Raw genomic sequence first — 24,029 nt, forward strand, 5'->3', positions numbered from 1 at the left:
CTGCCTCCGTTTTATTTTGAAAAAAAAAACACGGTCAATGTAACAGATGGTAGGTGATGCCTATGATGAAAAGGTAATATTAACACTAATGAAACACATGGCAAATGCACTCACTGATTAGTAGTAAAGTAATAGTGGTACCTCACTTTCCACTATTACTAAAGCAATGTTTATATTATGAAATAATGTAAATCCAATTAACCTGTTCCAGACCCCCAAAAATATTAACACTAACCACATTTAAAGAGAATAATCTTATATTTTTATTTGCAGAAATCAATGCAAAATACATAGGAAGGTTATACGAAATGGATTTGATAGAGTTTCTCACATTCTGAAAGTGCTGGCACTCACAACTTTCTCTCACCCCATAGTGGATTATTTTGCAGTTATACTCACTGAAAAAAAGCACACAGACTGAGTCATAAATGTGTGAGATTCTTTGTTAGGGAATTCGATGCCACAGAATGATAGTCTGTCTATCTGTGTTGGCCCTGTGATGAGGTGGCGACTTGTCCAGGGTGTACCCCGCCTTCCGCTCGAATGCAGCTGAGATAGGCTCCAGGCACCCCCGCGACCCCAAAAGCGACAAGCGGTAGAAAATGAATGGATGGATGGACCTCCATGTACGCATATGTACATTGTGTGGGCTGTGTGAAAATGTGATTTAAGGTTTTTAATACATGTTAAAAGAAATATCAAGCAGTTTGAATTGTATTGTATAGTAAAAAAATATATATATATTTATATATTTTCAGCTCTGTAGAAGTGTGTTCGCCTATCTTCACGTATTGCTTCCTGTTGGTTAAGTAGCTTCTAACCCAGTTCTAGACCAACCCTCTGCTTCCATACCTTTCTAATTGGTTTATTAAGATGTTGTGATTAATTGTGTCAAATGTTTTTGTTAAATCTATTGCATTGGTGATCTCTTCCGTTACTTCGATTAATGCCATTGATGTTGAGATGTTGGCTCTGTATCCGTATTGGTTGTCGTTTTTATTTATGAATTTGTCTAATCTGTTAAACAGTTTTTCAATAATTTGTGGATTAGATGTTATTTTAAAAAGCATGGATTAAAACTCTTGTAATACGAAAAATAAAATAAATATATTTTTCAGAAAATCTAACAAGTAGACATTTAAAGCTTTGAAAGTTGTGTGGGAAGAATTTAAAAGCTTTGGCATTGTTGGCTTTAAACATTTACCATTACAGGAAACTCATTGTTCATCTTTTTAACTGCATAATATGGCTTAAAACGTTAAATACGTTCAGAAGTACTGTTAAAGGCCTACTGAAATGATTTTTTTTTATTTAAACGGGAATAGCAGATCCATTCTATGTGTCATACTTGATCATTTCGCGATATTGCCATATTTTTGCTGAAAGGATTTAGTAGAGAAAATCGACGATAAAGTTCGCAACTTTTGCTCGCTGATAAAAAAAAGCCTTGCCTGTACCGGAAGTAGCGTGATGTCACAGGAGCTAGCATTCCTCACAATTCCCCATTGTTTACAATGGAGCGAGAGAGATTCGGACCGAGAAAGTGACGATTACCCCATTAATTTGAGCGAGGATGAAAGATTCGTAGATGAGGAACGTTACAGTGAAGGACTTGAGAGGCAGTGATGGACGTATCTTTTTTCGCTCTGACCGTAACTTAGGTACAAGCTGGCTCATTGGATTCCACACTCTCCTTTTTCTATTGTGTATCACGGATTTGTATTTTAAACCACCTCGGATACTATATCCTCTTGAAAATGAGAGTCGAGAACGCGAAATGGACATTCACAGTGACTTTTATCTCCACGACAATACATCGGCGAAATGCATTAGCTACGAGCTAACGTGATAGCATCGTGCTTTAACTGCATATAGAAACAAAAAAAATAAACCCCTGACTGGAAGGATAGATAGAAAATCAACAATACTATTAAACCGTGGACATGTAAATACACGGTTAATGCTTTCCAGCCTGGCGAAGGTTAACAATGCTGTGCTAACGACGCCATTGAAGCTAACTTAGCAACTTAGCAACCGGACCGCACAGAGCTATGCTAAAAACATTAGCTCTCCACCTACGCCAGCCAGCCCTCATCTGCTCATCAACACCCGTGCTCACCTGCGTTCCAGTGATCGGCAGAAGGACGAAGAACTTCACCCGATGCGTTTGGCGGCCCGGAGACGTAGGAAGTCAAGGTGAGGTCGGCGGCTAGCGCGTCTGCTCTCCAACAAAGTTGTGTTGCTGTAGTCCGCTGCTAATACACCGATCCCACCTACAACTGTCTTCTTTGCAGCTTTCATTGTTCATTAAACAAATTGCAAAAGATGTCCAGAATACTGTGGAATTATGAAATGAAAACAGAGCTTTTTGTATAGGATTCTACGGGGTACCATAACTTCCGTTACTCTGACTTCGTCACGCGCATACGTCATCATACCGCGACGTTTCAGCCGGATATTTCCCGGGAAATTTTAAATGTCACTTTATAAGTTAACCCGGCCGTATTGGCATGTGTTGCAATGTTAAGATTTCATCATTGATATATAAACTATCAGACTGCGTGGTCTGTAGTAGTGGGTTTCAGTAGGCCTTTAAACATATTGTTAAAACTATTGTTGCACAAAATATATTAAAGTTGGCAAAATAATATTATTTGTTTGTAGTATTTCAAATAAAGACATCTTTTAGATGTGTATTAAAGTACCAGGGGAGTGGAAAAACAAGTCGACTCTATATTGAAGCTATCATGTATGACAGTGGTCCCCAACCACCTGGCCGCGGACCGATTGGTACCGGGCCGCACAAGAAATAAAAAAAATATTTATATATATCTTTTTTTTAATTAAATCAACATAAAAAACACAATATATACATTATATATCAATATAGATCAATACAGTCTGCAGGGATACAGTCCGTAAGCACACATGATTGTATTTCTTTATTAAAAATAAAAAATAATATTAAAATACCCTCCCCCCGCCCCCCGGTCCGTGGGACAAATTTTCAAGCGTTGACCGGTCCGCAGCTACAAAAAGGTTGGGGACCACTGATGTATGACACTGAAAGACTTCCAAATTTGTGTGTAAATAGATATGATCAAAAAAGTATCAATCTCATGGAGATTCCCGAGCCATTTTGAGAGATAATGAGCTAGCCAGTCACGTGGTCGCGTGGCGCAGAGGTAAGAACCGCAGATCCCTTCCCCACCAACAACAATGCAAATCATGCTGACTCTGTGAGAGCCAACGACGAGTATTTTAGGAAAAATTATGATCCAGAAACTTATATTGTTGATCCTGAATATAACGGAAAATGAGCTACAAGTTTTAGAAGCTCTGCTAAACAGATCCAGCTTTAGTGGAACACTAAGTATCATGTAGCATTGTTGCTAAGTGCTTAACAAGAAATACAAACTACAATCATAATAAAACGATAACTTACTGTACAATGTCTGCTCTCACTGTGATGACGAGTGATAGGATGTCCATATCTTCCCGTTTAGAGGAATTAATCACAATGCACACGAAGGGTTAACAAGGAAAAGTCTCCCTGCAGACACTGTCTTCGGTGGTTTGTTTGTTTCCATCTCCGTCAATTAATTGAATGTCACAGATGAACAACTTTTAGATTTATGTCTAGATCCTCTTATGATCCAGATTAGAGGGATGATTTATAATCTAGAATAATTTTGACGAGCCCAGACACAATGATGCGGGAGCAGCAGGACATCGCTGCCGGCTCACAGTAAAGCAGCAGAAGGGCTACTTAGCTGTGTGCTATCAATCCACCTCTAAAAAAATAGTTTGTCTATAATAACAACATCGCTAATAGTTGGTTAATATTCAGGTCACGATATGTATATACAGTATTGTTGGAGGGTTTTGGATGGTTATTTAGAGGGTTTTGTAGGCAGAATAGAGAGCCCCCATCGACGGACTATTAATGTATTTATTTATTTATGATTCAGAATTAGAGATGTCCGATAATATCAGACTGCCGATATTATCGGCCGATAAATGCTTTAAAATGTAATATCGGAAATTATCGGTATCGGTTTCAAAAAGTAAAATGTATGACTTTTCAAAACACCCCTGTACGGAGTGGTACACGGACGTAGGGAGAAGTACAGAGCGGTTGTGTCCCCCAGTCATACTTGTCAACCCTCCCGATTTTCCCTGGAGACTCCCGAATTTCAGTGCCCCTCCCGACAATCTCCCGGGGCAACCATTCTCCCGAATTTCTACCGATTTCCACCCAGACAACAATATTGGGGGCGTGCCTTAAAGGCACTGCATTTGCATGCCGGCCCAATCACGTGATATCTACGGCTTTTCACACACACAAGTGAATGCATGCATACTTGGTCAACAGCCATACAGGTCACACTGAGGGTAGCCATGTAAACAACTTTAACACTGTTACAAATATGCGCCACACTGTGAACCCACACCAAACAAGAATGACAAACACATTTCGGGAGAACATCCGCACCGTAACACAACATAAACACAACAGAACAAATACCCAGAACCCCTTGCAGCACTAACTCTTCCGGGACGCTACAATATACACCCCCCGCTACCCCTTAACCCCCCTCCCCCCTTCCCTCCCACCTCAACCTCCTCATGCTCTCTCCCAAATTCCAAGCTGCTGTTTTGAGGCATGTTAAAAAAAAGAATGCACTTTGTGACTTCAATAATAAATATGGCAGTGCCATGTTGGCATTTTTTTCCATAACTTGAGTTGATTTATTTTGGAAAACCTTCTTACATTGTTTAATGCATCCAGCAGGGCATCGCAACAAAATTAGGCATAATAACGTGTTAATTCCACAACTGAATATATCGATATCGGTTGATATCGGAATCGGTAATTAAGAGTTGGACAATATCGGAATATCGGATATCGGCAAAAAAGCCATTATCGGACATCTCTACTCAGAATGCATTAAAAAAAGAAAAACACACGTCTTCATGTCCTATATAAGGATTGTGAATGATAGACAGCACATGTCTTTCTAATGTTTGCGTAGTTCCAGTATCACTGATCTTAGACTAGACTAGACTTAGACTTCCTTTTTATTGTCATTCAAATTTGAACTTTACAGCACAAATAAGAACGAAATTTTGTTACATAAGCTCATGGTAGTGCAGGATAAAAAAGCAATAAGTTGCATATATAAATAAATAAATAAATATATATAAATAATATATAAATATACTGTAAATATAAAATAAATAAATATATATAAATAAATAAATAGATTACTGTACAGATAAATATATTGCACTTTTTCACATGCGTCCACGTTTATGGATGTATGTTATATTGTCTTTTTTATTCCAGCGAGTTAATCAATTTTGGGGGGAGTTGAGGGGATCATTTAATTATGATGCGTTCAAGAGTCTTACGGCCTGAGGGAAGAAGCTGTTACAGAACCTGGAGGTTCTGCTTCGGAGGCTGCGGAACCGGAACCTCTTTCTATGGTCAGAGTGCAGAAGTCAATCTACGGAAGTTACTGAACACGTTCGGAGCGGAATATTCAAAATGGCTGACTGAATATGTGGCATTTTGTGATGTTTAGACGGTATTTTCACATACCTTGCCGATTGTAAATACAATTGGATATGGTTTAATGGATACAATAAAACATAATTAAGCATATAAAGTCAACTTGTTTTTCCCACTCTACTGGTACTATAAAAGTGGAAGAATAAGTTAAAGTTAAGTTAAAGTACCAATGATTGTCACACACACACGTATATATTTCCGCCCTGAGATCGGTAGGTCGTGAGTTCAAACCCCGGCCGAGTCATACCAAAGACTATAAAAATGGGACCCATTACCTGCCTGCTAGGCACTCAGCATCAAGGGTTGGAATTGGGGGTTAAATCACCAAAAATTATTCCCGGGCGCGGCACCGCTGCTGCCCACTGCTCCCCTCACATCCCAGGGGGTGAATAAGATAGAAGAAAGATAATAATAATAATAATAAAGAATATCAATCAATCAAAGTTTATTTATATAGCCCTTAATGAAAAGTGTCTCAAAGGGCTGCACAAGCCACAACGAAATCCTCAGCTCAGATCCCACATCAGGGCAAGAAAAAACTCAACCCAATGGGATACAATAAGAAACCTTGGAGGGGACCGCAGATGTGGGGACCCCTGCCCCGTGGGCGACCGGTGCAATGGACGTCGAGTGGATCTAGTTAATAGTGTGAGAGTCCAGTCCATTGTGGATCTAGTTAATGGTGTGAGAGTCCAGTCCATAATGGATCTAGTTAATAATGTGAGAGTCCAGTCCATAGTGGATCTAGTTAATAGTGTGAGAGTCCAGTTCATAGTGGATCTAGTTAATAGTGTGAGAGTCCAGTCCATAGTGGATCTAGTTAATAGTGTGAGAGTCCAGTCCATAGTGGATCTAGTTAATAGTGTGAGAGTCCAGTCCATAGTGGATCTAGTTAATAGTGTGAGAGTCCAGTGAGGGTTGGTCTTGACCTGGGTAAAAAGCTGCTTAACCACTGGCTGCAGTGCCCTCTGCTGGTTGTTCAGGGGAGTGTGTAAGTCACATTTATTTGTGCATCTGCTTTGTGGTAGAAATGTCTCATCGACACAAAAGCAAAAAAGAGATCCATCCATTTTTGTACCGCTTATTCCCTTCGGGGTCGCGGGGGGCGCTGGAGCCTATCTCAGCTACAATCGGGCGGAAGGCGGGGTACACCCTGGACAAGTCGCTACCTCATCGCAGGGCCCCCAAAAAATATATAATAATAATAATAATAATAATAATAATAATAATAATAAATAAAATAAATAAAAAAGCGATCCACATATGCAAATGCAATACAAATACAAATACAAAATCAAGCATATTTATAATCAAATCTCAAAAATATATTTACAAATACGCGTTTATTTATACAAATTCTTGATTTATTTGTATGTCACATTTTTATATTTATACATTTTATTTGTAGATATTTTCAAATATCAAAAATACATTTACAAGTACGCGTTCATTTATACAAATTCTTGATTTATTTGTATGTCACATTTTTATATTTATACATTTTATTTGTAGATACTGCGTGGGTTCCCTCCGGGTACTCCGGCTTCCTCCCACCGCCAAAAACATGCACCTGGGGATAGGTTGATTGGCAACACTAAATTGGCCCTAGTGTGTGAATGTGAGTGTGAATGTTGTCTCTCTATCTGTGTTGGCCCTGCGATGAGGTGGCGACTTGTCCAGGGTGTACCCCGCCTTCCGCCCGAATGCAGCTGAGATAGGCTCCAGCACCCCCCGCGACCGCAAAAAGAGACAAGCGGTAGAAAATGGATGGATGGATATTTTCAAATCTCAAAAATATATTTACAACAAGCGTTTATTTATACAAATTACTTATTTATTTGTGTATCACATTTGTATTTGTATATTTATTAATACGTGCATATGTATTAATATCATATTGATATATATAAATTGATATGAGACAATTCTACTTCCATATTCACACGTAGTTCCTTCAGTAAACCGTTTTTATTCGTTCTGATGTCTGGTGGTTTTGAATTGGCTCTCAATGGTTCACAACTAGCTGTTCTACAAACGACCGGTACGTGGCAGCAGTGAGTCTGGTCAGCGGATGAGTGGAGTAGAAGAAGTGACGTACTTCCGCCTGGAGTTGAGTCGCCAGGTCATGTTCCCACTCGGAGAAGACGCCGTGTGTGGTGGACGCTGACTAACTGACTACACGTCGACATAAAAAGTACCGCTTTTGTTTTCGTTGACTTTAGAGCGAGACTACGACAGTGCTGTCTTTTTGTGTGAAGAACTGCCATGGCTAAAGTTCAGGTACTAAAAGTTGCTGTATTGGACAACCCTTGCCCATTTGGGAATCCGTTTCAGTTCGAAATCACGTTTGAATGCATGGAGAATTTGTCTGAAGGTGAGTACAATTTCCCTCCTAAGAGTAAACACGTTCGTTTATATGGATAACGCCATAGCTACTAGCTATCTTCTGATTTAGACTTCTGTGCTGTAAACATTTGTGCGTGTCAGTCACCAGTCGATTGTTACGTCCTGTGTTGCAGTTATTTGCTGTCGAAATCAGTCAAAGCCATTTTAGCAGGAATGTTGAAAATTGGCGCTGGCGCGGTTTGTTTTGGCGCCCCGCCTGTACTCCGCTCTTATTGGTTGACATGTCAAATGTTTAGAGCGCTGATTGGTTGCTGGGAGAGCGTCTCTGTCGTAACTGACAGATGGAATGGTTTGCCGCGAATTTATGCCATACACCACTTTGCCTTTTATAAAAGTCAGGCGTGTTAAAACTTCTTTTTTTCCCATTTAGGGTCGCATTATAAACTTGTAACAAAGACAATATTTGTGGGTGGGGTAAGGATGATGTTTGATAAGAAATTATCGAGTTCGAGCCTATTATCGAATCCTCTTATCGAACCGATTCCTCATCGATTCTCTTATCGAGTCCAGATAGGTTGTTGTATATGGAAAAAAAACACACAATATTTGGTTTAACAAAAGCTCACTTTTATTATATAAGAAAAAAATTTAATCTAATAAATAAATAAATATTGACTGTTACCTCCCTAAAAAAATAAATTATTGACTGTTGTTACCCAAAGTTTATTAAGTGGGACTTTTCACAAAAACAAATATATACAGTAACACAAAAACAACCTGTCTCTGTGATCACTATAGGTGTATAAATAATAATATAGTGTTAAATAAATTCAGTCCCTTGGGCACAAAACTGAAAATAATACATCTCTCCAAAAAGTGCACTTCTGCTGCTATTTGACATAACTGTTTGTTATGATGCTTTGACATTTTTGCTCTTCATTTCTTTTTTGAAAGAAAATTCTATGAAGAGAAAAGTTGTTTGCAAATGTGGTTACAATGCTAAAAAAATGAAAAGTTAAAGCTAAAAAAAGAAATACACTTTATTGAGTTAACATTATTTCTTTATAGGGGGAAAGATGTGATGTTATGAGCTAGAAAATATAACAACTACACTACCCAGCATGCAACGGGAGTGACGAGCATGCACGGTAGCCCCAAAAAGTGTTGTTGCATGTCGCCACCCGGCAGCTAAGAATGAGCACGCTGTGAAAGTAAACGTCAAGAACTCAGCCAACACGCCTCGTCTGCATTATTTATAATTAGACAAACAACACATATGCAGTGTGATTTTGTTTTGTTTACAAGGAAAGAAAAACAAAAGTTAAAAAATGATGATCATGTCATATATGTTGTATATATATATATATATGTATGTGCTGCGGTTGCTTTAAGAACGTTGCGACAGCTGCCGTAAAGGAGGTGTGTTGCTAGCCTGGTTGCTATGTTTCCGGTTGGTCGTAAAAGTGTTCGTCATGTGTTTGTACCCTGCTCAAATCTCTCAGTAAAGTTATTCATTGGATTATACCTTTTGTTCTGAACTTTATTACACCTTGGAGCGCTTTTTCCGGTCCATTGTTTTTCCTGCTTTCCCTATCTGCGCCTAATGACTGAGCTACATGACGTAATTTCTTGTGATGTCTCACGGGGCATTTCTGGTCGGGACGGGATTCGTTCCCATGGATTCGAATAAAGAACCAACTCTTTTTCTTTACTATAGTGGTCTCGATAACGGGTACCGGTTCTCAGAAAGGGATTCGAGTCCGAGGACTCGGTTCTTTTCTTATCGAACAATCAGGAAAACTGGTTTCGAGTATCATCCCTAGGGTTGGGGGTGCACTTGTATATCTTTACTAAACACAGTAGTTTCATTTATTTATTTATTTATTTATTTCAGGCAATGACATAATGAAATACAAGTTCACAAAACATAGTAATATAAGTTAATATAGTGCATGATTGTCCAGTTTTTCCTGAAAGGGAGTGGGAAGAAGATAATTTATTTAATCCCACCCCCAGTTCTCCATTCAGTGATTATTCACATGAGTTTCACTCTCACTTTGTTCAAGGATTATAATACAAATGTTGTATCACAGTGGCATTACCGCAGGTAACAATTATTACACTGTAAAAATAATTAGTTTCAACAATGTAGGAATAATGAATATACCAACAATGGTAATAGACAACATAGCAATAATGGTAATAGACAACATAACAATAATGGTAAGCACATGTTAACACTTTGAGACAGAGTACAGCAGCAGGTCAAATTAAAGACCCTCATCTCTATATTTGAACCAAACCCTATGTTTGTATAATAGTTTAAATCGATTTATAGTTTGGCATTGCTTGTGTTGTAAGTCCAGTTTGTTCCATAGTTTTACTCCGCATACCGACACACAAAAGTAGTTCAATATTTCTTAAAGCGGGGGTCAGCAACCCGCGGTTCTTTAGTATGGAAGTAGAATTGTCTCACATCAACTTGTATATATCAATATGATATTAATACTTATGCATATATTAATAAATATACAAATTAGGGCTGGGCGATATGGCCTTTTTTTAATATCTCGATATTTTTAGGCCATATCGCGATACACAATATATATTTCGATATTTTGACTTAGCTTTGAATGAACACGTGATACATATAATCACAGCAGTATGATGATTCTATGTGTCTACATTAAAACATTCTTGTTCATACTGCATTAATATATGCTCATTTTAACCTTTCATGCAGAGAGGGGAATCACAACTAAGTCAATTTAGCAAAAGTGTATTTATTAAACAGTTATTAAGCAGTGGCACAAACATTCATGTCATTTCCAAAACAGAAAGTGCAAGATTGTCAGAGACATTTTAAAACAAGCTATAAGTGCACTTTTGTGAATGATGTCACTAAGATGACATTTCAAAACAACACTAAATTAAAGTGCACTTTTTGTACAGAACGCCACTACAATAGTTTAAAACAAAAAAGCGCACTTTTGTGCATGATGTCACACAAGATATTTCGATAAGTGTCACATAAAAATGAGCTGCATATCAAATAGTATATGTCCTACGGCAGGGGTCACCAACCTTTTTGAAACCAAGAGCTACTTCTTGGCTACTGATTAATGCGAAGGGCTACCAGTTTGATACACACTTAAATTGCCAGAAATAGCCAATTTGTTCAATTTACCTTTAACTCTATGTTATTATTAATAATTAATGATATTTACACTTAATTGAACGGTTTAAAAGAGGAGAAAACACGAAAAAAAATGACAATTAAATTTTGAAACATAATTTATCTTCAATTTCGACTCTTTAAAATTCAACCGAAAAAAAGAAGACAAAAACAAGCTAATTCGAATCTTTTTGAAAAAATTTTAAAAAAATTATGGAACATCATTACTAATTTTTCCTGATTAAGATTAATTTTAGAATTTTGATGACATGTTTTAAATAGGTTAAAATCCAATCTGCACTTTGTTAGAATATATAAAAAAATGGACCAAGCTATATTTCTAACAAAGACAAATCATTATTTCTTCTAGATTTTCCAGAACAAAAATTTTAAAAGAAATTCAAAAGACTTTGAAATAAGATTTAAAATTTGATTCTACAGATTTTCTAGATTTGCCAGAATAATTTTTTTGAATTTTAATCATAATAAGTTTGAAGAAATATTTTACAAATATTCTTCGTCGAAAAAACAGAAGCTAAAATGAAGAATTAAATTAAAATGTATTTATTATTCTTTACAATAATAAAAAAAAAATTACTTGAACATTGATTTAAATTGTCAGGAAAGAAGAGGAAGGAATTTAAAAGGTATATGTGTTTAAAAATCCTAAAATCATTTTTAAGGTTGTATTTTTTCTCTAAAATTGTCTTTCTGAAAGTTATAAGAAGCAAAGTAAAAAAATTAATGAATTTATTTAAACAAGTGAAGACCAAATCTTTAAAATATTTTCTTGGATTTTCAAATTCTATTTGAGTTTTGTCTCTCAGAATTAAAAATGTCGGGCAAAGCGAGACCAGCTTGCTAGTAAATAAATAAAGTTTAAAAAATAGAGGCAGCTCACTGGTAAGTGCTGCTATTTGAGCTATTTTTATAACAGGCCAGCGGGCTACTCATCTGGTCCTTACGGGCTACCTGGTGCCCGCGGGCACCGCGTTGGTGACCCCTGTCCTACGGTGTTGATGTGGAAATAGTTGCTTCAGCATTTAGTTGGTGTGGCACCGAACGAAGATGTTGACATGTAAAGACATATTCCCGCTTGAAGCAAAACCACCGTCAGACGATGGACTCCGTGCTGTTTTTCTTGGGAATTAATTATTCCTTCATTTGTTACCAGATTCGCACCTTCTTTCTCTCGTATTACCACTCAAACCACACCGTTAGCTGTTAGCATCACAGCTAATGTTACCATGTCGCTACCTGTCTGCTCTGTGGGAGCGTGTGACGTTGTTCACGTGACAGTATGTGACGTTATGTAAGAAGGTGCGCTTGTTTTAAGTGTCTGTGAGAAGGAGAGACAGGAAAGAGTGAGAAACGCATGCAGTTTAATGCCCCGCAGCTAAAAGCAACTGCGTGAGAACGTATCGAATATCACGATATAGTCATTTTCTATATCGCACAGAGACAAACCAGAGTATATCGATATATCGCCCAGCCCTAATACAAATACAAATGTCATATACAAATAAATAATTTGTATAAATAAACGCGCGTTTGTAAATATATTTTTGAGGTTTGAAAATATATACAAATAAAATGTATAAATAAAAAAATGTGGCATACAAATAAATCATGAATTCCTATAAATAAAAGTGTATTTGTAAATATATTTTTGAGATTTGAATATAAATATGCTTGATTTTGTATTTGGATTGAATTTGCATATGTGGATTGCTTTTTTGCTTTTGTGTCGATGAGACATTCCTACCACAAACCAGATGCACAAATAGATGTGACCTAGTTTGAATGTGGAGTAACACACTCCCCTGAACAACCAGCAGACGGCACTGCAGCCAGAGCGGTTTGGGTCACAGACTTGGTCAGACACTGGCAAGCCAATCAGAGGCACACTAAGGAGGGTCATATAGTGGATTAAATGGATGGGTAAGCAATAACCAGTATTAATAACTGTTTCAGGTGTGTTAGGCCCTGTTGACACTACGCTAAGGTTATTCAGGGTAAATCACACCTAACCTTATCCATGTCCACACACAACAATGCCACCGTTTAAGACCCCCGTCCGCCGGCGCAACGCGACCTAGTACCCATGCGCGAAAAATGCACACGTCATAGTCCTCTCCAGTGTTGCTTTGTGTGCAAGTTCTTAAATGTAACTTATCTGAAAAATATCCAGTGTTGTGGTATTTCAATTAACTGGAATCCAGTGTGCTGTGGGGCCCTATTGTAGTGAATCACACCTTAGCCTTCATAAATTAATCTTCATTAGACACGTAAACTATGTGATAAAGAACATTTTACATCAATCAAACTAGGGATCTAGATATCTGGTCAGGACACTCCTCACTCTTCTGCCTTCACCTTCACTGTCCATTCGTTTTTGGTGACTTTATATACTCTGGACCTAGACGTCGAGTCCACGACATGCATGGTGGACAATAACTGATACAGTCTGCTTTGCCAGTCCAAATGCATTCACCGTTTTCCTCGACGGCCAGGTAATACAAAGCACACGCTACCTTTCATTTATCACATCCACGGGAGCTCGCATTCTCATTGTCTCTCTTTCGACAAATGGACAAAGACATAAGGTATTGATGTGTGATTTCCACAAGTGTCTGTACATGTAGAAGACGGAGAAACACGGCATGTCTGGATGACTCGCCTTCATATTTCCAGTGGTTAGCTCCAAGCTACGAAACAGCTTTATTATGAAGCTAGCTGTGGCGTGGTCTTTCTGATGTTGCTTCCTGTGTGGGCCTGGTATTTCTGGCGTCCCTTCCTCTCCGAATTCACTTTGTAAAAGATTAGTTAGTCCATGCAAAGCTAAGTGCTGACTTACCCTTGTAAAAATTTGTCCGAGGAGGGGGACCTTAAACGCTGGTTTAGTTTGACTGAAACAAGGCTTAGGCTAAATAATTATTTGTTCAAGGGGTTAAACGACTTAGTGTAGACATGGCCTGAGTTATGCTGCCAACAAACAAACCCAGGTGAAAACATAACCTTTATGGCAGAGGTAAAGATATCTATAACACCGAATTTTAAGACTTCCACTTCTCACATTTGTTATGTCAGATCTGGAATGGAAGCTCATCTACGTTGGATCAGCTGAGAGTGAAGAATATGACCAGGTTCTAGACTCTGTCCTGGTGGGACCAGTCCCAGCTGGCAGACACAAGTTTGTGTTTCAGGTGAGTCGTGAGCCTTGGTTGAGTCGCAGTATGTATTTTCTGTCCCTGCTATGTTTGTGTTTTGAATAACGTTGCAGGATAACCAAACCTTCCAACATCTTCCTTTGTCTGTGTGTGATCCTCTCAGGCTGATGCTCCAAACACAGGACTTATTCCAGAGACTGATGCTGTCGGAGTCACCGTACTCCTTATAACCTGTACTTACAATGGTCAGAACTTCATACGCATTGGTTACTATGTCAACAATGAGTACACTGACCCTGAACTACGAGAAAACCCACCTCTGAAACCCGACTACTCCAAGGTACGAGATGGCGGTCAGGCCTTTTCTTTGTTAACGATTAAATACCATATTTGTTAAAAGATTAGAGGGACAAGCGGTAAAAAATGGATGGATGGATAGATTCCTGCAGCTTCTGACCCTTAAAGTATAGCATTACCATCCACTGCTTTACTTGTATTTATCTCTATTGCAAATGGGCCTTTAATAAAAAAATTTACATCGATTATACTCAGGAACATATGATCAAATATAAATAAATACATTACATTTCTTACATCTAGATTTTAAACTAATGCCCTTATCAATACAAGTACCTCCTAATCAGCAAATTTTCAAATACAGTAGATCCCTGTTATTTGTTGGGATAGGCTCCAAGACCCCCTAGTATATGATGAAAAATAGCAATTAATGGACGCACCCAAAGAAAAGCCTATTTTTGATACTGTACCCCTTTATACGCCTCTGGCAGTTATAAAACACATTAAGATGCTTTTAAAGGCCTACTGAAATGATTTTTTTTTATTTAAACGGGAATAGCAGATCCATTCTATGTCATACTTGATCATTTCGCGATATTGCCATATTTTTGCTGAAAGGATTTAGTAGAGAAAATCGACGATAAAGTTCGCAACTTTTGCTCGCTGATAAAAAAAAAAGCCTTGCCTGTACCGGAAGTAGCGTGACGTCACAGGCGCTAGCATTCCTCACAATTCCCCGTTGTTTACAATGGAGTGAGAGAGATTCGGACCGAGAAAGTGATGATTACCCCATTAATTTGAGCGAGGATGAATGATTCGTAGACGAGTAACGTTACAGTGAAGGACTTGAGAGGCAGCGATGGACGTATCTTTTTTCGCTCTGACCGTAACTTAGGTACAAGTTGGCTCATTGGATTCCACACTCTCCTTTTTCTATTGTAGATCACAGATTTGTATTTTAAACCACCTCTGATACTATATCCTCTTGAAAATGAGAGTCGAGAACGCGAAATGGACATTCAGTGCCTTTTATCTCCACGACAATACATCGGCGAAATGCTTTAGCTACGAGCTAACGTGATAGCATCTTGCTTTAACTGCATATAGAAACAAAAGAAATAACCCCCTGGCTGGAAGTATAGATAGAAAATCAACAATACTATTAAACCGTGGACATGTAAATACACGGTTAATGCTTTCCAGGCTGGCGAAGGTTAACAATGCTGTGCTAACGACGCCATTGAAGCTAACTTAGCAACAGGACTGCACAGAGCTATGCTAAAAACATTAGCTCTCCACCTACGCCAGCCAGCCCTCATTTGCTCATCAGCACCCGTGCTCACCTGCGTTCCAGCGATCGGCAGAAGGACGAAGGACTTCACCCGATGCGTTTGGCGGCCCGGAGACGTAGGAAGTCAAGGTGAAGTCGGCGGCTAGCGCTCCAACAAAGTCCTCCTGGTTGTGTTGCTGTAGTCCGCTGCTAATACACTGATCCCACCTACAACTGTCTTCTTTGCAGCCTTCATTGTTCATTAAAAAAATTGCAAAAGATGTCCAGAATACTGTGGAATTATGAAATGAAAACAGAGCTTTTTGTATAGGATTCTACGGGGTACCATAACTTCCGTTACTCGGACTTCGTCACGCGCATACATCATCATACCGCGATGTTTCAGCCGGATATTTCCCAGGAATTTTAAAATGTCACTTTATAAGTTAACCCGGCCGTATTGGCATGTGTTGCAATGTTAAGATTTCATCATTGATATATAAACTATCAGACTGCGTGGTCGGTAGTTGTGGCTTTCAGTAGGCCTTTAAGCAAGTTGGGATGTGTGTAACTACAATACTGTATGCGTCAAATTGTTGTATAAAATTTATTTTTGAATGTGCTGCATCTTGGCCTGCGCAAGACCCCTGTCACGTGACTGCAAACTTGACATCTCATTGGCTGGTTCTGACCTAGGAACAATTGCTGCAGTCTTAATCTACCGGAAATGGGTCTTGAGTTTTGAAGCAACAAACATTTCTGCACTGAATTTTAAAACACTGCATTTTTAAACACACACGCTTTGCTCACAAATTTTTATTCAATTAAATTGTTGGCATATTCAAAAATTCAAATGAAAAAAATTCAGTGACATAAATTTGGTGTTGGTAATAAAGACTTGAATGATTCTCAGTTCGTCACCTTAATCGTGCAGTACAGCCTGCTTATTGTTATTTAAGAATATTAATAATAATGTCATCACGGGGCGTTCAATCGTTCGCAAATGGACTGCTTGGTTTGTCGTGGAAGATGTTTCGCCGCTCACTCGAGTAGGCTTCATCAGTTTTTTCTCACTACGAAACCATCCTTGCCCAGGCACACCCTCCTAGTTTTGGAGTATAAATATTTGGGGCTTGGGCACCAACTGTTGGGCTTGATCTGACCAATCTGTAAGTCTATTAGCACGAACTGATGAAGCCTACTCGGATGAGCGGCGAAACGTCTTCCAAGACAAACCAAGCAGTCCAGTTGCGATCGATTGAACGCCCTGAGATGACAACGACCTGGATGAATGAGAACCTTCATAGCCATTAATAATAATGACAACCTTGTACCACTTTTTAGGAGGTGCAGAGTTACAGTATGGATTTTGAGAATATTTAATTTTTTAGTTATTTTTTTTGTTCATATTTACGGCATTTAAAAAAACTCTGTCCTTAATTTTCCTGCAACAAACGGTATTCTGTATTTCTTCTTGTTTCATTTTTTACTTTAAGCCAGGAACCATTTTTTTTCCAGCAACAATAGCGCCCTCCTCTGTTTGCTGGGAAACTATTATACTGTACCGACACTGCTTTTACAGCCTAATTAATCACATTACAATCAAAACAATTATGAACAATTTGCTATGGTCATCATACTCTTTATTTAATGCTGTATGGTTTTGAAATGTTATCCATGAATTGATTTTGCTCCATCAGAACTCTTCATATTAAATCATTAATCATAGTCTACAGCAGGGGTCGGCAACCCGCGGCTCCGGAGCCGCATGCGGCTCCTTGACCACTCTGATGCGGCTCAGCTACATACATGCCGACCCCCCCGATTTTCCCAGGAGACTTATGGATGTCAGTGTCTCTCATAGACTACTCCCAGGAAAATATAATCCTATTTACACTCTAATTACTATATAAAGGGCGTGCCCTAATTGCACTGCAGTAATTGTCCTCTATAGCATTTACATACAGCGTGCCAGTCCAGCCACATGTTGCATGTTGTTATTACTTGCTCACACAGGAGACAGCAAAGCATACTTAGTCATCAGCCACACAGCTTACACTGACGGTAGCCGTATCAAACAACTTTAACATTGTTACGTTACAAATATGCGCCACACTGTGAACCCACACCAAAAAAGAATGAAAAACACATTTCTGCAGAACATCCCACTGTAACACAACATAAACACAACACAACCATTACCCAGAATCCCATGCAGCCCTAACTCTTCCGGTCTACATTATACACCCCCGCTACCACCAAATCCCCCCACACATCAACCCCCCCCTCTCCGTGCGTTGGTTGAGCGGAAGAGTTAGGGCTGCATGGGATTCTGGGTATTGGTACCGTCAGTGTAAGATGTGTGGCTGTTGACTTAGTAGCCTTGCTGTCGATAACGCTATCAAGCCAAAGCTGCATTCCACTTGTGGCCGAGCAGATACACTGATTGGGCAGACTCTAGAGGGCGCCAAATGCAGTGTCATCACGCTATGATTATCGGGAGTCTCCCGGGAAAAATGAGAGGGTTGGCAAGTATGACGCAAGCGACATTCATTCAAAACTCGCGGGCTGCACTAACATCAAATTTCCACATTAAAGTACGTGCCGGTGCGTGTGTCAGAGACCCCTGGTTAACATAGCACAAAGCGTTTAAGCTTTGTATGCGGTGTTTTTCATTTTAAATTTTAAAAACATATTTTGTGGCTCCCATTACTTTCTTTAATGTGTGAAACTTGCCAAAATGGCTCTTTGAGTGGTAAAGGTTGCCGACCCCTGGTCTACAGTAATATTTCAGGCATATAAAACGGCAGAAACATAAATAAATAAAAATCAATTTAAGAGTTGTGCAAGATGGCATCTGATGGCCATACATTGTACTGTACCTGCACCTTTTGTCCATGTAGATAAAAAAAAGTGTTCATACATGTGATTTTACACATGTCAGAAGACACAAACTATTTGAAACATTGGCAGTGAATAATGACTGGACTGCAGTGAGGTTTTTTGCCATTTTTGACAAGGGAGCATAAGCAGCTTGCTTCTGGAAGGCATCATGTATTGTTTGCGTGATGGTGGTGGATGATGCAGCTGTGGCATTAAATGTGCCCGCTGCACGCCCACTCTGTAATTAAGGGAAACGCAAATGCATTATTATTTGTATTGGATGCTGATTATTATTATAATCATCTGACTGACAGACACACATGCGCTATAACTAATGTTGTTCCTGTAAAAACAAAACACGTTGCCGTGTTTCTGCAATGATTTTTTTAACGCGAACATGAAGTAGCAGCGGTCATAAACAACACAAAACACGCTCAAACAAAAGTACATTTTGCTCTGCTACAGTGAGTATGCGTCGTGCGCACACACTACTGGCTCACACCGATAGCGCCCAATAACATGTATATTTTACAGAAGTAACTTTAGGTAACACTTAAGTGACTTCTACTTCTGGTTGAAGGCTCAGTCCAAACAGAAGAACGCTGTAGCACCTCCAGTGTACAAACTTGTCCAAAAGACAGCAACTTAGCACAAACAATAACACACCTAAAGCTACACTATATTGCCAAAAGTATTTGGCCACCTGCCTTGACTCACATATGAACTTGAAGTGCCATTCCACCGTAGGGTTCAATATGATGTCGGTCCACCTTTTGCAGCTATTACAGCTTCAACTCTTCTGGGAAGGCTGTCCACAAGGTTGCGGAGTGTGTTTATAGGAATTTTCCACCATTCTTCCAAAAGCGCATTGGTGGGGTCACATACTGATGTTGGTCAAGAAGACCTGGCTCTCAGTCTCCGTTCTAATGCATCCCAAAGGTGTTCTATCTGGTTCAGGTCAGGACTCTGTGCAGGCCAGTCAAGTTCATCCACACCAGACTCTGTCATCCATGTCTTTATGGACCTTGCTTTGTGCACTGGTGCACAGTCATGTTGGAAGAGGCAGGGGCCCGCTCCAAACTGTTCCCACAAGATTGGGAGCTTGGAATTGTCCAAAATGTTTTGGTATGCCGGAGCATTCAAAGTTCCTTTCACAGTAACTAAGGGGTCAAGCCCAACAACCCCACACCATCATTCCCCCTCCACCAAATTTCACACTCGGCACAATGCAGTCCGAATGCAGCGTTCTCCTGGCAACCTCCAAACCCAGACTCGTCCATCAGATTGCCAGATGGAAAAGCGTGATTCATCACTCCAGAGAACGCATCTTCACTGCTCGAGTCCAGTGGCGACGTGCTTTACACCACTAAATCCGACGCTTTGCATTGGACTTGGTGATGTATGGTTTAGATGCAGCTGCTCTACCATGGAAACCCATTTCATGAAGCTCTCTGCGTACTGTACGTGGGCTAAATGGAAGGTCACATGAAGTTTGGAGCTCTGTAGCAACTGACTGCAGAAAGTCTTTGCACTATGCGCTTCAGTATGCGCTGACCCCTGTCTGTCAGTTTACGTGGCCTACCACTTTGTGGCTGAGTTGCTGTTGTTCCCAAACTCTTCCATTTTCTTATAACAAAGCCGACAGTTGACTTTGGAATATTTAGGAGCGAGGAAATTTCAGGACTGGATTTGTTGCACAGGTGGCTTCCTATGACAGTTCCACGCTGGAAATCACTGAGCTCCTGAGAGCGGCCCATTCTTTCACACATGTTTGTAGAAACAGTCTCTATGCCTAAGTGCTTGATTTTATACACCTATGGCCGGACCAAGAGATTCTGACACCTGATTCTGATGGGCGGCCAAATACTTTTGGCAATATAGTGTACTTACATTATGACAGCCAGCAAAGAAAAATCCATAAATTAGCCGCACCGTTTTATAAGACGCAAAGTTCAAAGCCTAGGAAAAAAATTGGGGCTTACAGTTCTTACAGTATAGCATATATCGTCATATATTACATATAGCCTATTATTTGCGCACTAATGACCAGTGTTGCACCGAAAATTATTTGCCGGATGTTGTAATGACGCATCCACTTTCGCTGGCGGGGCGTGTCTTTTAAAAATGAAAAAGATACACATAAAATAATAATCACTGTAAAAATTGGGACTTTAATAATTGTTAAAATATAATAAAAATCTATGTTTTAAAAATATTTTGTCCACCTTTTAGTGATGCTTGCCATTAGCTGATTAGGTAATCTTCCTGACTGGTCTTCTTGGCGAAGTTGGTAGAGTGGCCGTGCCAGCAATCGGAGGGTTGCTGGTTACTGGGGTTCAATCCCCACCTTCTACCATCCTAGTCACGTCCGTTGTGTCCTTGGGCAAGACACTTCACCCTTGCTCCTGATGGCTGCTGGTTAGCGCCTTGCATGGCAGCTCCCGCCATCAGTGTGTGAATGTGTGTATGAATGGGTGAATGTGGAAATACTGTCAAAGTGCTTTGAGTACCTTGAAGGTAGAAAAGCGCTATACAAGTATAACCCATTTATCATTTATTATATATTTATTTATATATATTCATAAATGTTATATAGCTATACTGGTGATGTCAATTTAGTGTAAATGTGTTGATGGTGGTAGATGTTGTCATTATTTTTGTCTTTATCTACCAAAAGAAAAACTAACATGTATGTGATACATTACATGGACATGTGTCAAAAGAGGTTAGTCGATGAGAATAAATCTAAAGGTAAAATGCACCCAATTGCAGGAAATGTAGTCTTGGTTTTCAAAAATTAATTTCGGTATTTGCCTGGCAGCACTTCGTGCCGATAGAAATGTTCCTCTTTTTCTCGAAGGGTGCTCCTCACATGTTAGATTAGTTTATTTCAAAAGGGACAATGCAATTTCATAAAACACATGACTACACAATTAGCCAGAAGGCTAGTTTTCATATGTAGTCCCCTGGCCATGATGTAAAAAACCAGTACAATTACAATTTTAAAGAAAAAAAAAAGAAAGATAGAGAAAAAGAAAAAAAAGCACACTATATAATATACTTATGATACAAAATAAAATACAGCATAACATTTATGTTAGCATCAAAACAGGCTCATCTTTTAGCTGTAGGCGTTGATAAGCCACATTTTCAACTTTTTTGTGAAGGCCTTGTAAGTTGTGACCAGTTGAACCTCCTCAGGTACTGAGTTCCACACATATGCACTCCTTACTGACCAGGCCGACTTACTGAAAGTGCTCCTGAGCAGAGGAATATAACAGTCACCTCTGACAGAGCCTCGAGTGACACGCTCACGAATGTGTCTTTGGCTGATGAACTCTGCCAGAGGATCTGGAGACAATTCATGCAGTACTTTATAGGTCACTTTTAAGTCTGCAAATGTGTGAAGACTCTCCCAGTTTAAAATATTGTATTTTTTTAGAATGGCACAGTGATGATAGTGCCTTGTTTTTTTTTTATCCATAACTTCAATTGCTTGTTTGTACAAGATTTCCAATGGGTTTTTTGAACTCTAACCAGCCTGAGACCAGCTGGTAAGGCAATAGTTGAAATGGCTAAAAATCATCGAATGCAAATACAATTTTGCAGCTTCAGTTGACATTTAATTTGGAATTGCACGAAAATTTGCGAGATTAAACTTGATTATTTTACACAATTTGCCAATATGGGCTTTAAAGGAAAGCTCTGAATCTATTATTAACCCAATATATTTATATTGGCTGACAATTTGTATTCTTTCTCCATTAATATGTATGTACACTACCGTTCAAAAGTTTGGGGTCACCCAAACAATTTTGTGGAATAGCCTTCATTTCTAAGAACAAGAATGGACTGTCGCGTTTCAGATGAAAGTTCTCTTTTTCTGGCCATTTTGAGCGTTTAATTGACCCCACAAATGTGATGCTCCAGAAACTCAATCTGCTCAAAGGAAGGTCAGTTTTGTAGCTTCTGTAACGAGCTAAACTGTTTTCAGATGTGTGAACATGATGATGCACAAGGGTTTTCTAATCATCAATTAGCCTTCTGAGCCAATGAGCAAACACATTGTACCATTAGAACACTGGAGTGATAGTTGCTGGAAATGGGCCTCTATACACCAATGTAGATATTGCACCAAAAATCAGACATTTGCAGCTAGAATAGTCATTTACCACATTAGCAATGTATAGGGTGTACTTCTTTAAAGTTAAGACTAGTTTAAAGTTATCTTCATTGAAAAATAAGGACATTTTAATGTGACCCCAAACTTTTGAACGGTAGTGTATGTTCTGATATGTTTATGCTAATGTTCGTCCAATACTAGTGTGCTATAAATGTGTGACCTCTGTTTAAACATTTTAGCTGCTGAGGAACATTTTGGCCTCAACCCCCCGAGTCACTCGCTTCCACATTAACTGGGAGGGTCTGGCAGAGAAGTCCGAGAACAGCGAGAACGTGGACCCATCTAACATCTTTTGTTCGTCTTGTAGAAGTGCAGAAAAACCTTGCTGACCAAAAAGCATATTGTTCTATAGGCAGCTACAGAAATGCCTCTGAGTTTTTTTATGCCAAGTTTAGGCTTTTTTTTGTCCTTTGCATCTATAAGTAAAACTTGTTATCTCAGTAAGTGTGGAACACTGTTCAATCGCTCGTGGTTCATATAGAATTAATTATGTGTTGCAACCAACATTGCTGTAAATAAAGTTTTACAATACATTTATACATTGTTTGTGTATGTGTTCTGGAAATATTTCTAATATCAAAAAGTGGGTTAATAAGTTATTTTGTTTGATGCTCGGACCATTATTGCCATCCTTATTTCAATGAAGGCCGGGAAGAAAGGCTTACATGCATTGAGAGTCACCGCAGCCTCTTCTTTTTTTTTTTGCCAAATATATTTCATTCATAAAATGCAGCATCACTCGCCCATCCATTTTCACTCCAGCCTCAAGTTGCTAGGCAACTGCAGGAGGAAAAAAGGGGGCGGGCAGACTTGCTCTCACCCATTTTATCTCTTCCTAATTGAGGGGACGAACAGTTAGTGTAAAGTCTGCACGGTTAAATGGGGAAATATATATACTTGTAAATATCTCTGGATTTTTTTTATTAGTGATTTTAAATTCCTCCTGTTGATGCATTCTCTGTTTTGGAAGTTTGATGCAATTCTTTTTTTTTGCCCTATAAAACCCTAATATTTATAGAGTGTATTATATCCGTTTAAGCCTATTTTACACGGAAAGCCGTATTTGCATTTTTTTTTTTATGCAGAAAACGCACATTAAAGATAGATGCGACCCTGTAAAGGACAAGCGG

General features: G+C 39.1%; 1 protein-coding gene across 1 annotated transcript; it reads left to right on the forward strand.

The window, feature by feature from the left end:
* Window positions 1-7,623: 7,623 nt before the first annotated feature.
* On the forward strand, window positions 7,624-23,445 carry asf1bb (anti-silencing function 1Bb histone chaperone). The gene is made up of 4 exons (XM_062033556.1): window positions 7,624-7,949; window positions 14,187-14,302; window positions 14,430-14,606; window positions 23,079-23,445. The coding sequence occupies exons 1-4, from the start codon at window positions 7,841-7,843 to the stop codon at window positions 23,226-23,228; spliced, it is 552 nt and encodes a 183-aa protein (XP_061889540.1). The 5' UTR covers window positions 7,624-7,840; the 3' UTR covers window positions 23,229-23,445.
* The last annotated feature ends 584 nt before the right edge of the window (window positions 23,446-24,029 follow it).

The sequence above is a fragment of the Entelurus aequoreus genome, linkage group LG22 (genome assembly GCF_033978785.1).
Source record: "Entelurus aequoreus isolate RoL-2023_Sb linkage group LG22, RoL_Eaeq_v1.1, whole genome shotgun sequence".
NCBI classification, from domain to species: Eukaryota; Metazoa; Chordata; class Actinopteri; order Syngnathiformes; family Syngnathidae; genus Entelurus; species Entelurus aequoreus.

Excerpts from the sequence above, each read along its gene's own strand:
- asf1bb (XM_062033556.1), top strand. The coding sequence starts at position 7,841 with ATGGCTAAAGTTCAGGTACTAAAAGTTGCTGTATTGGACAACCCTTGC. Across the intron at positions 14,303-14,429 it reads GACACAAGTTTGTGTTTCAG|GCTGATGCTCCAAACACAGG; the intron begins GTGAGTCGTGAG and ends TGATCCTCTCAG. Across the intron at positions 14,607-23,078 it reads TGAAACCCGACTACTCCAAG|CTGCTGAGGAACATTTTGGC; the intron begins GTACGAGATGGC and ends TAAACATTTTAG.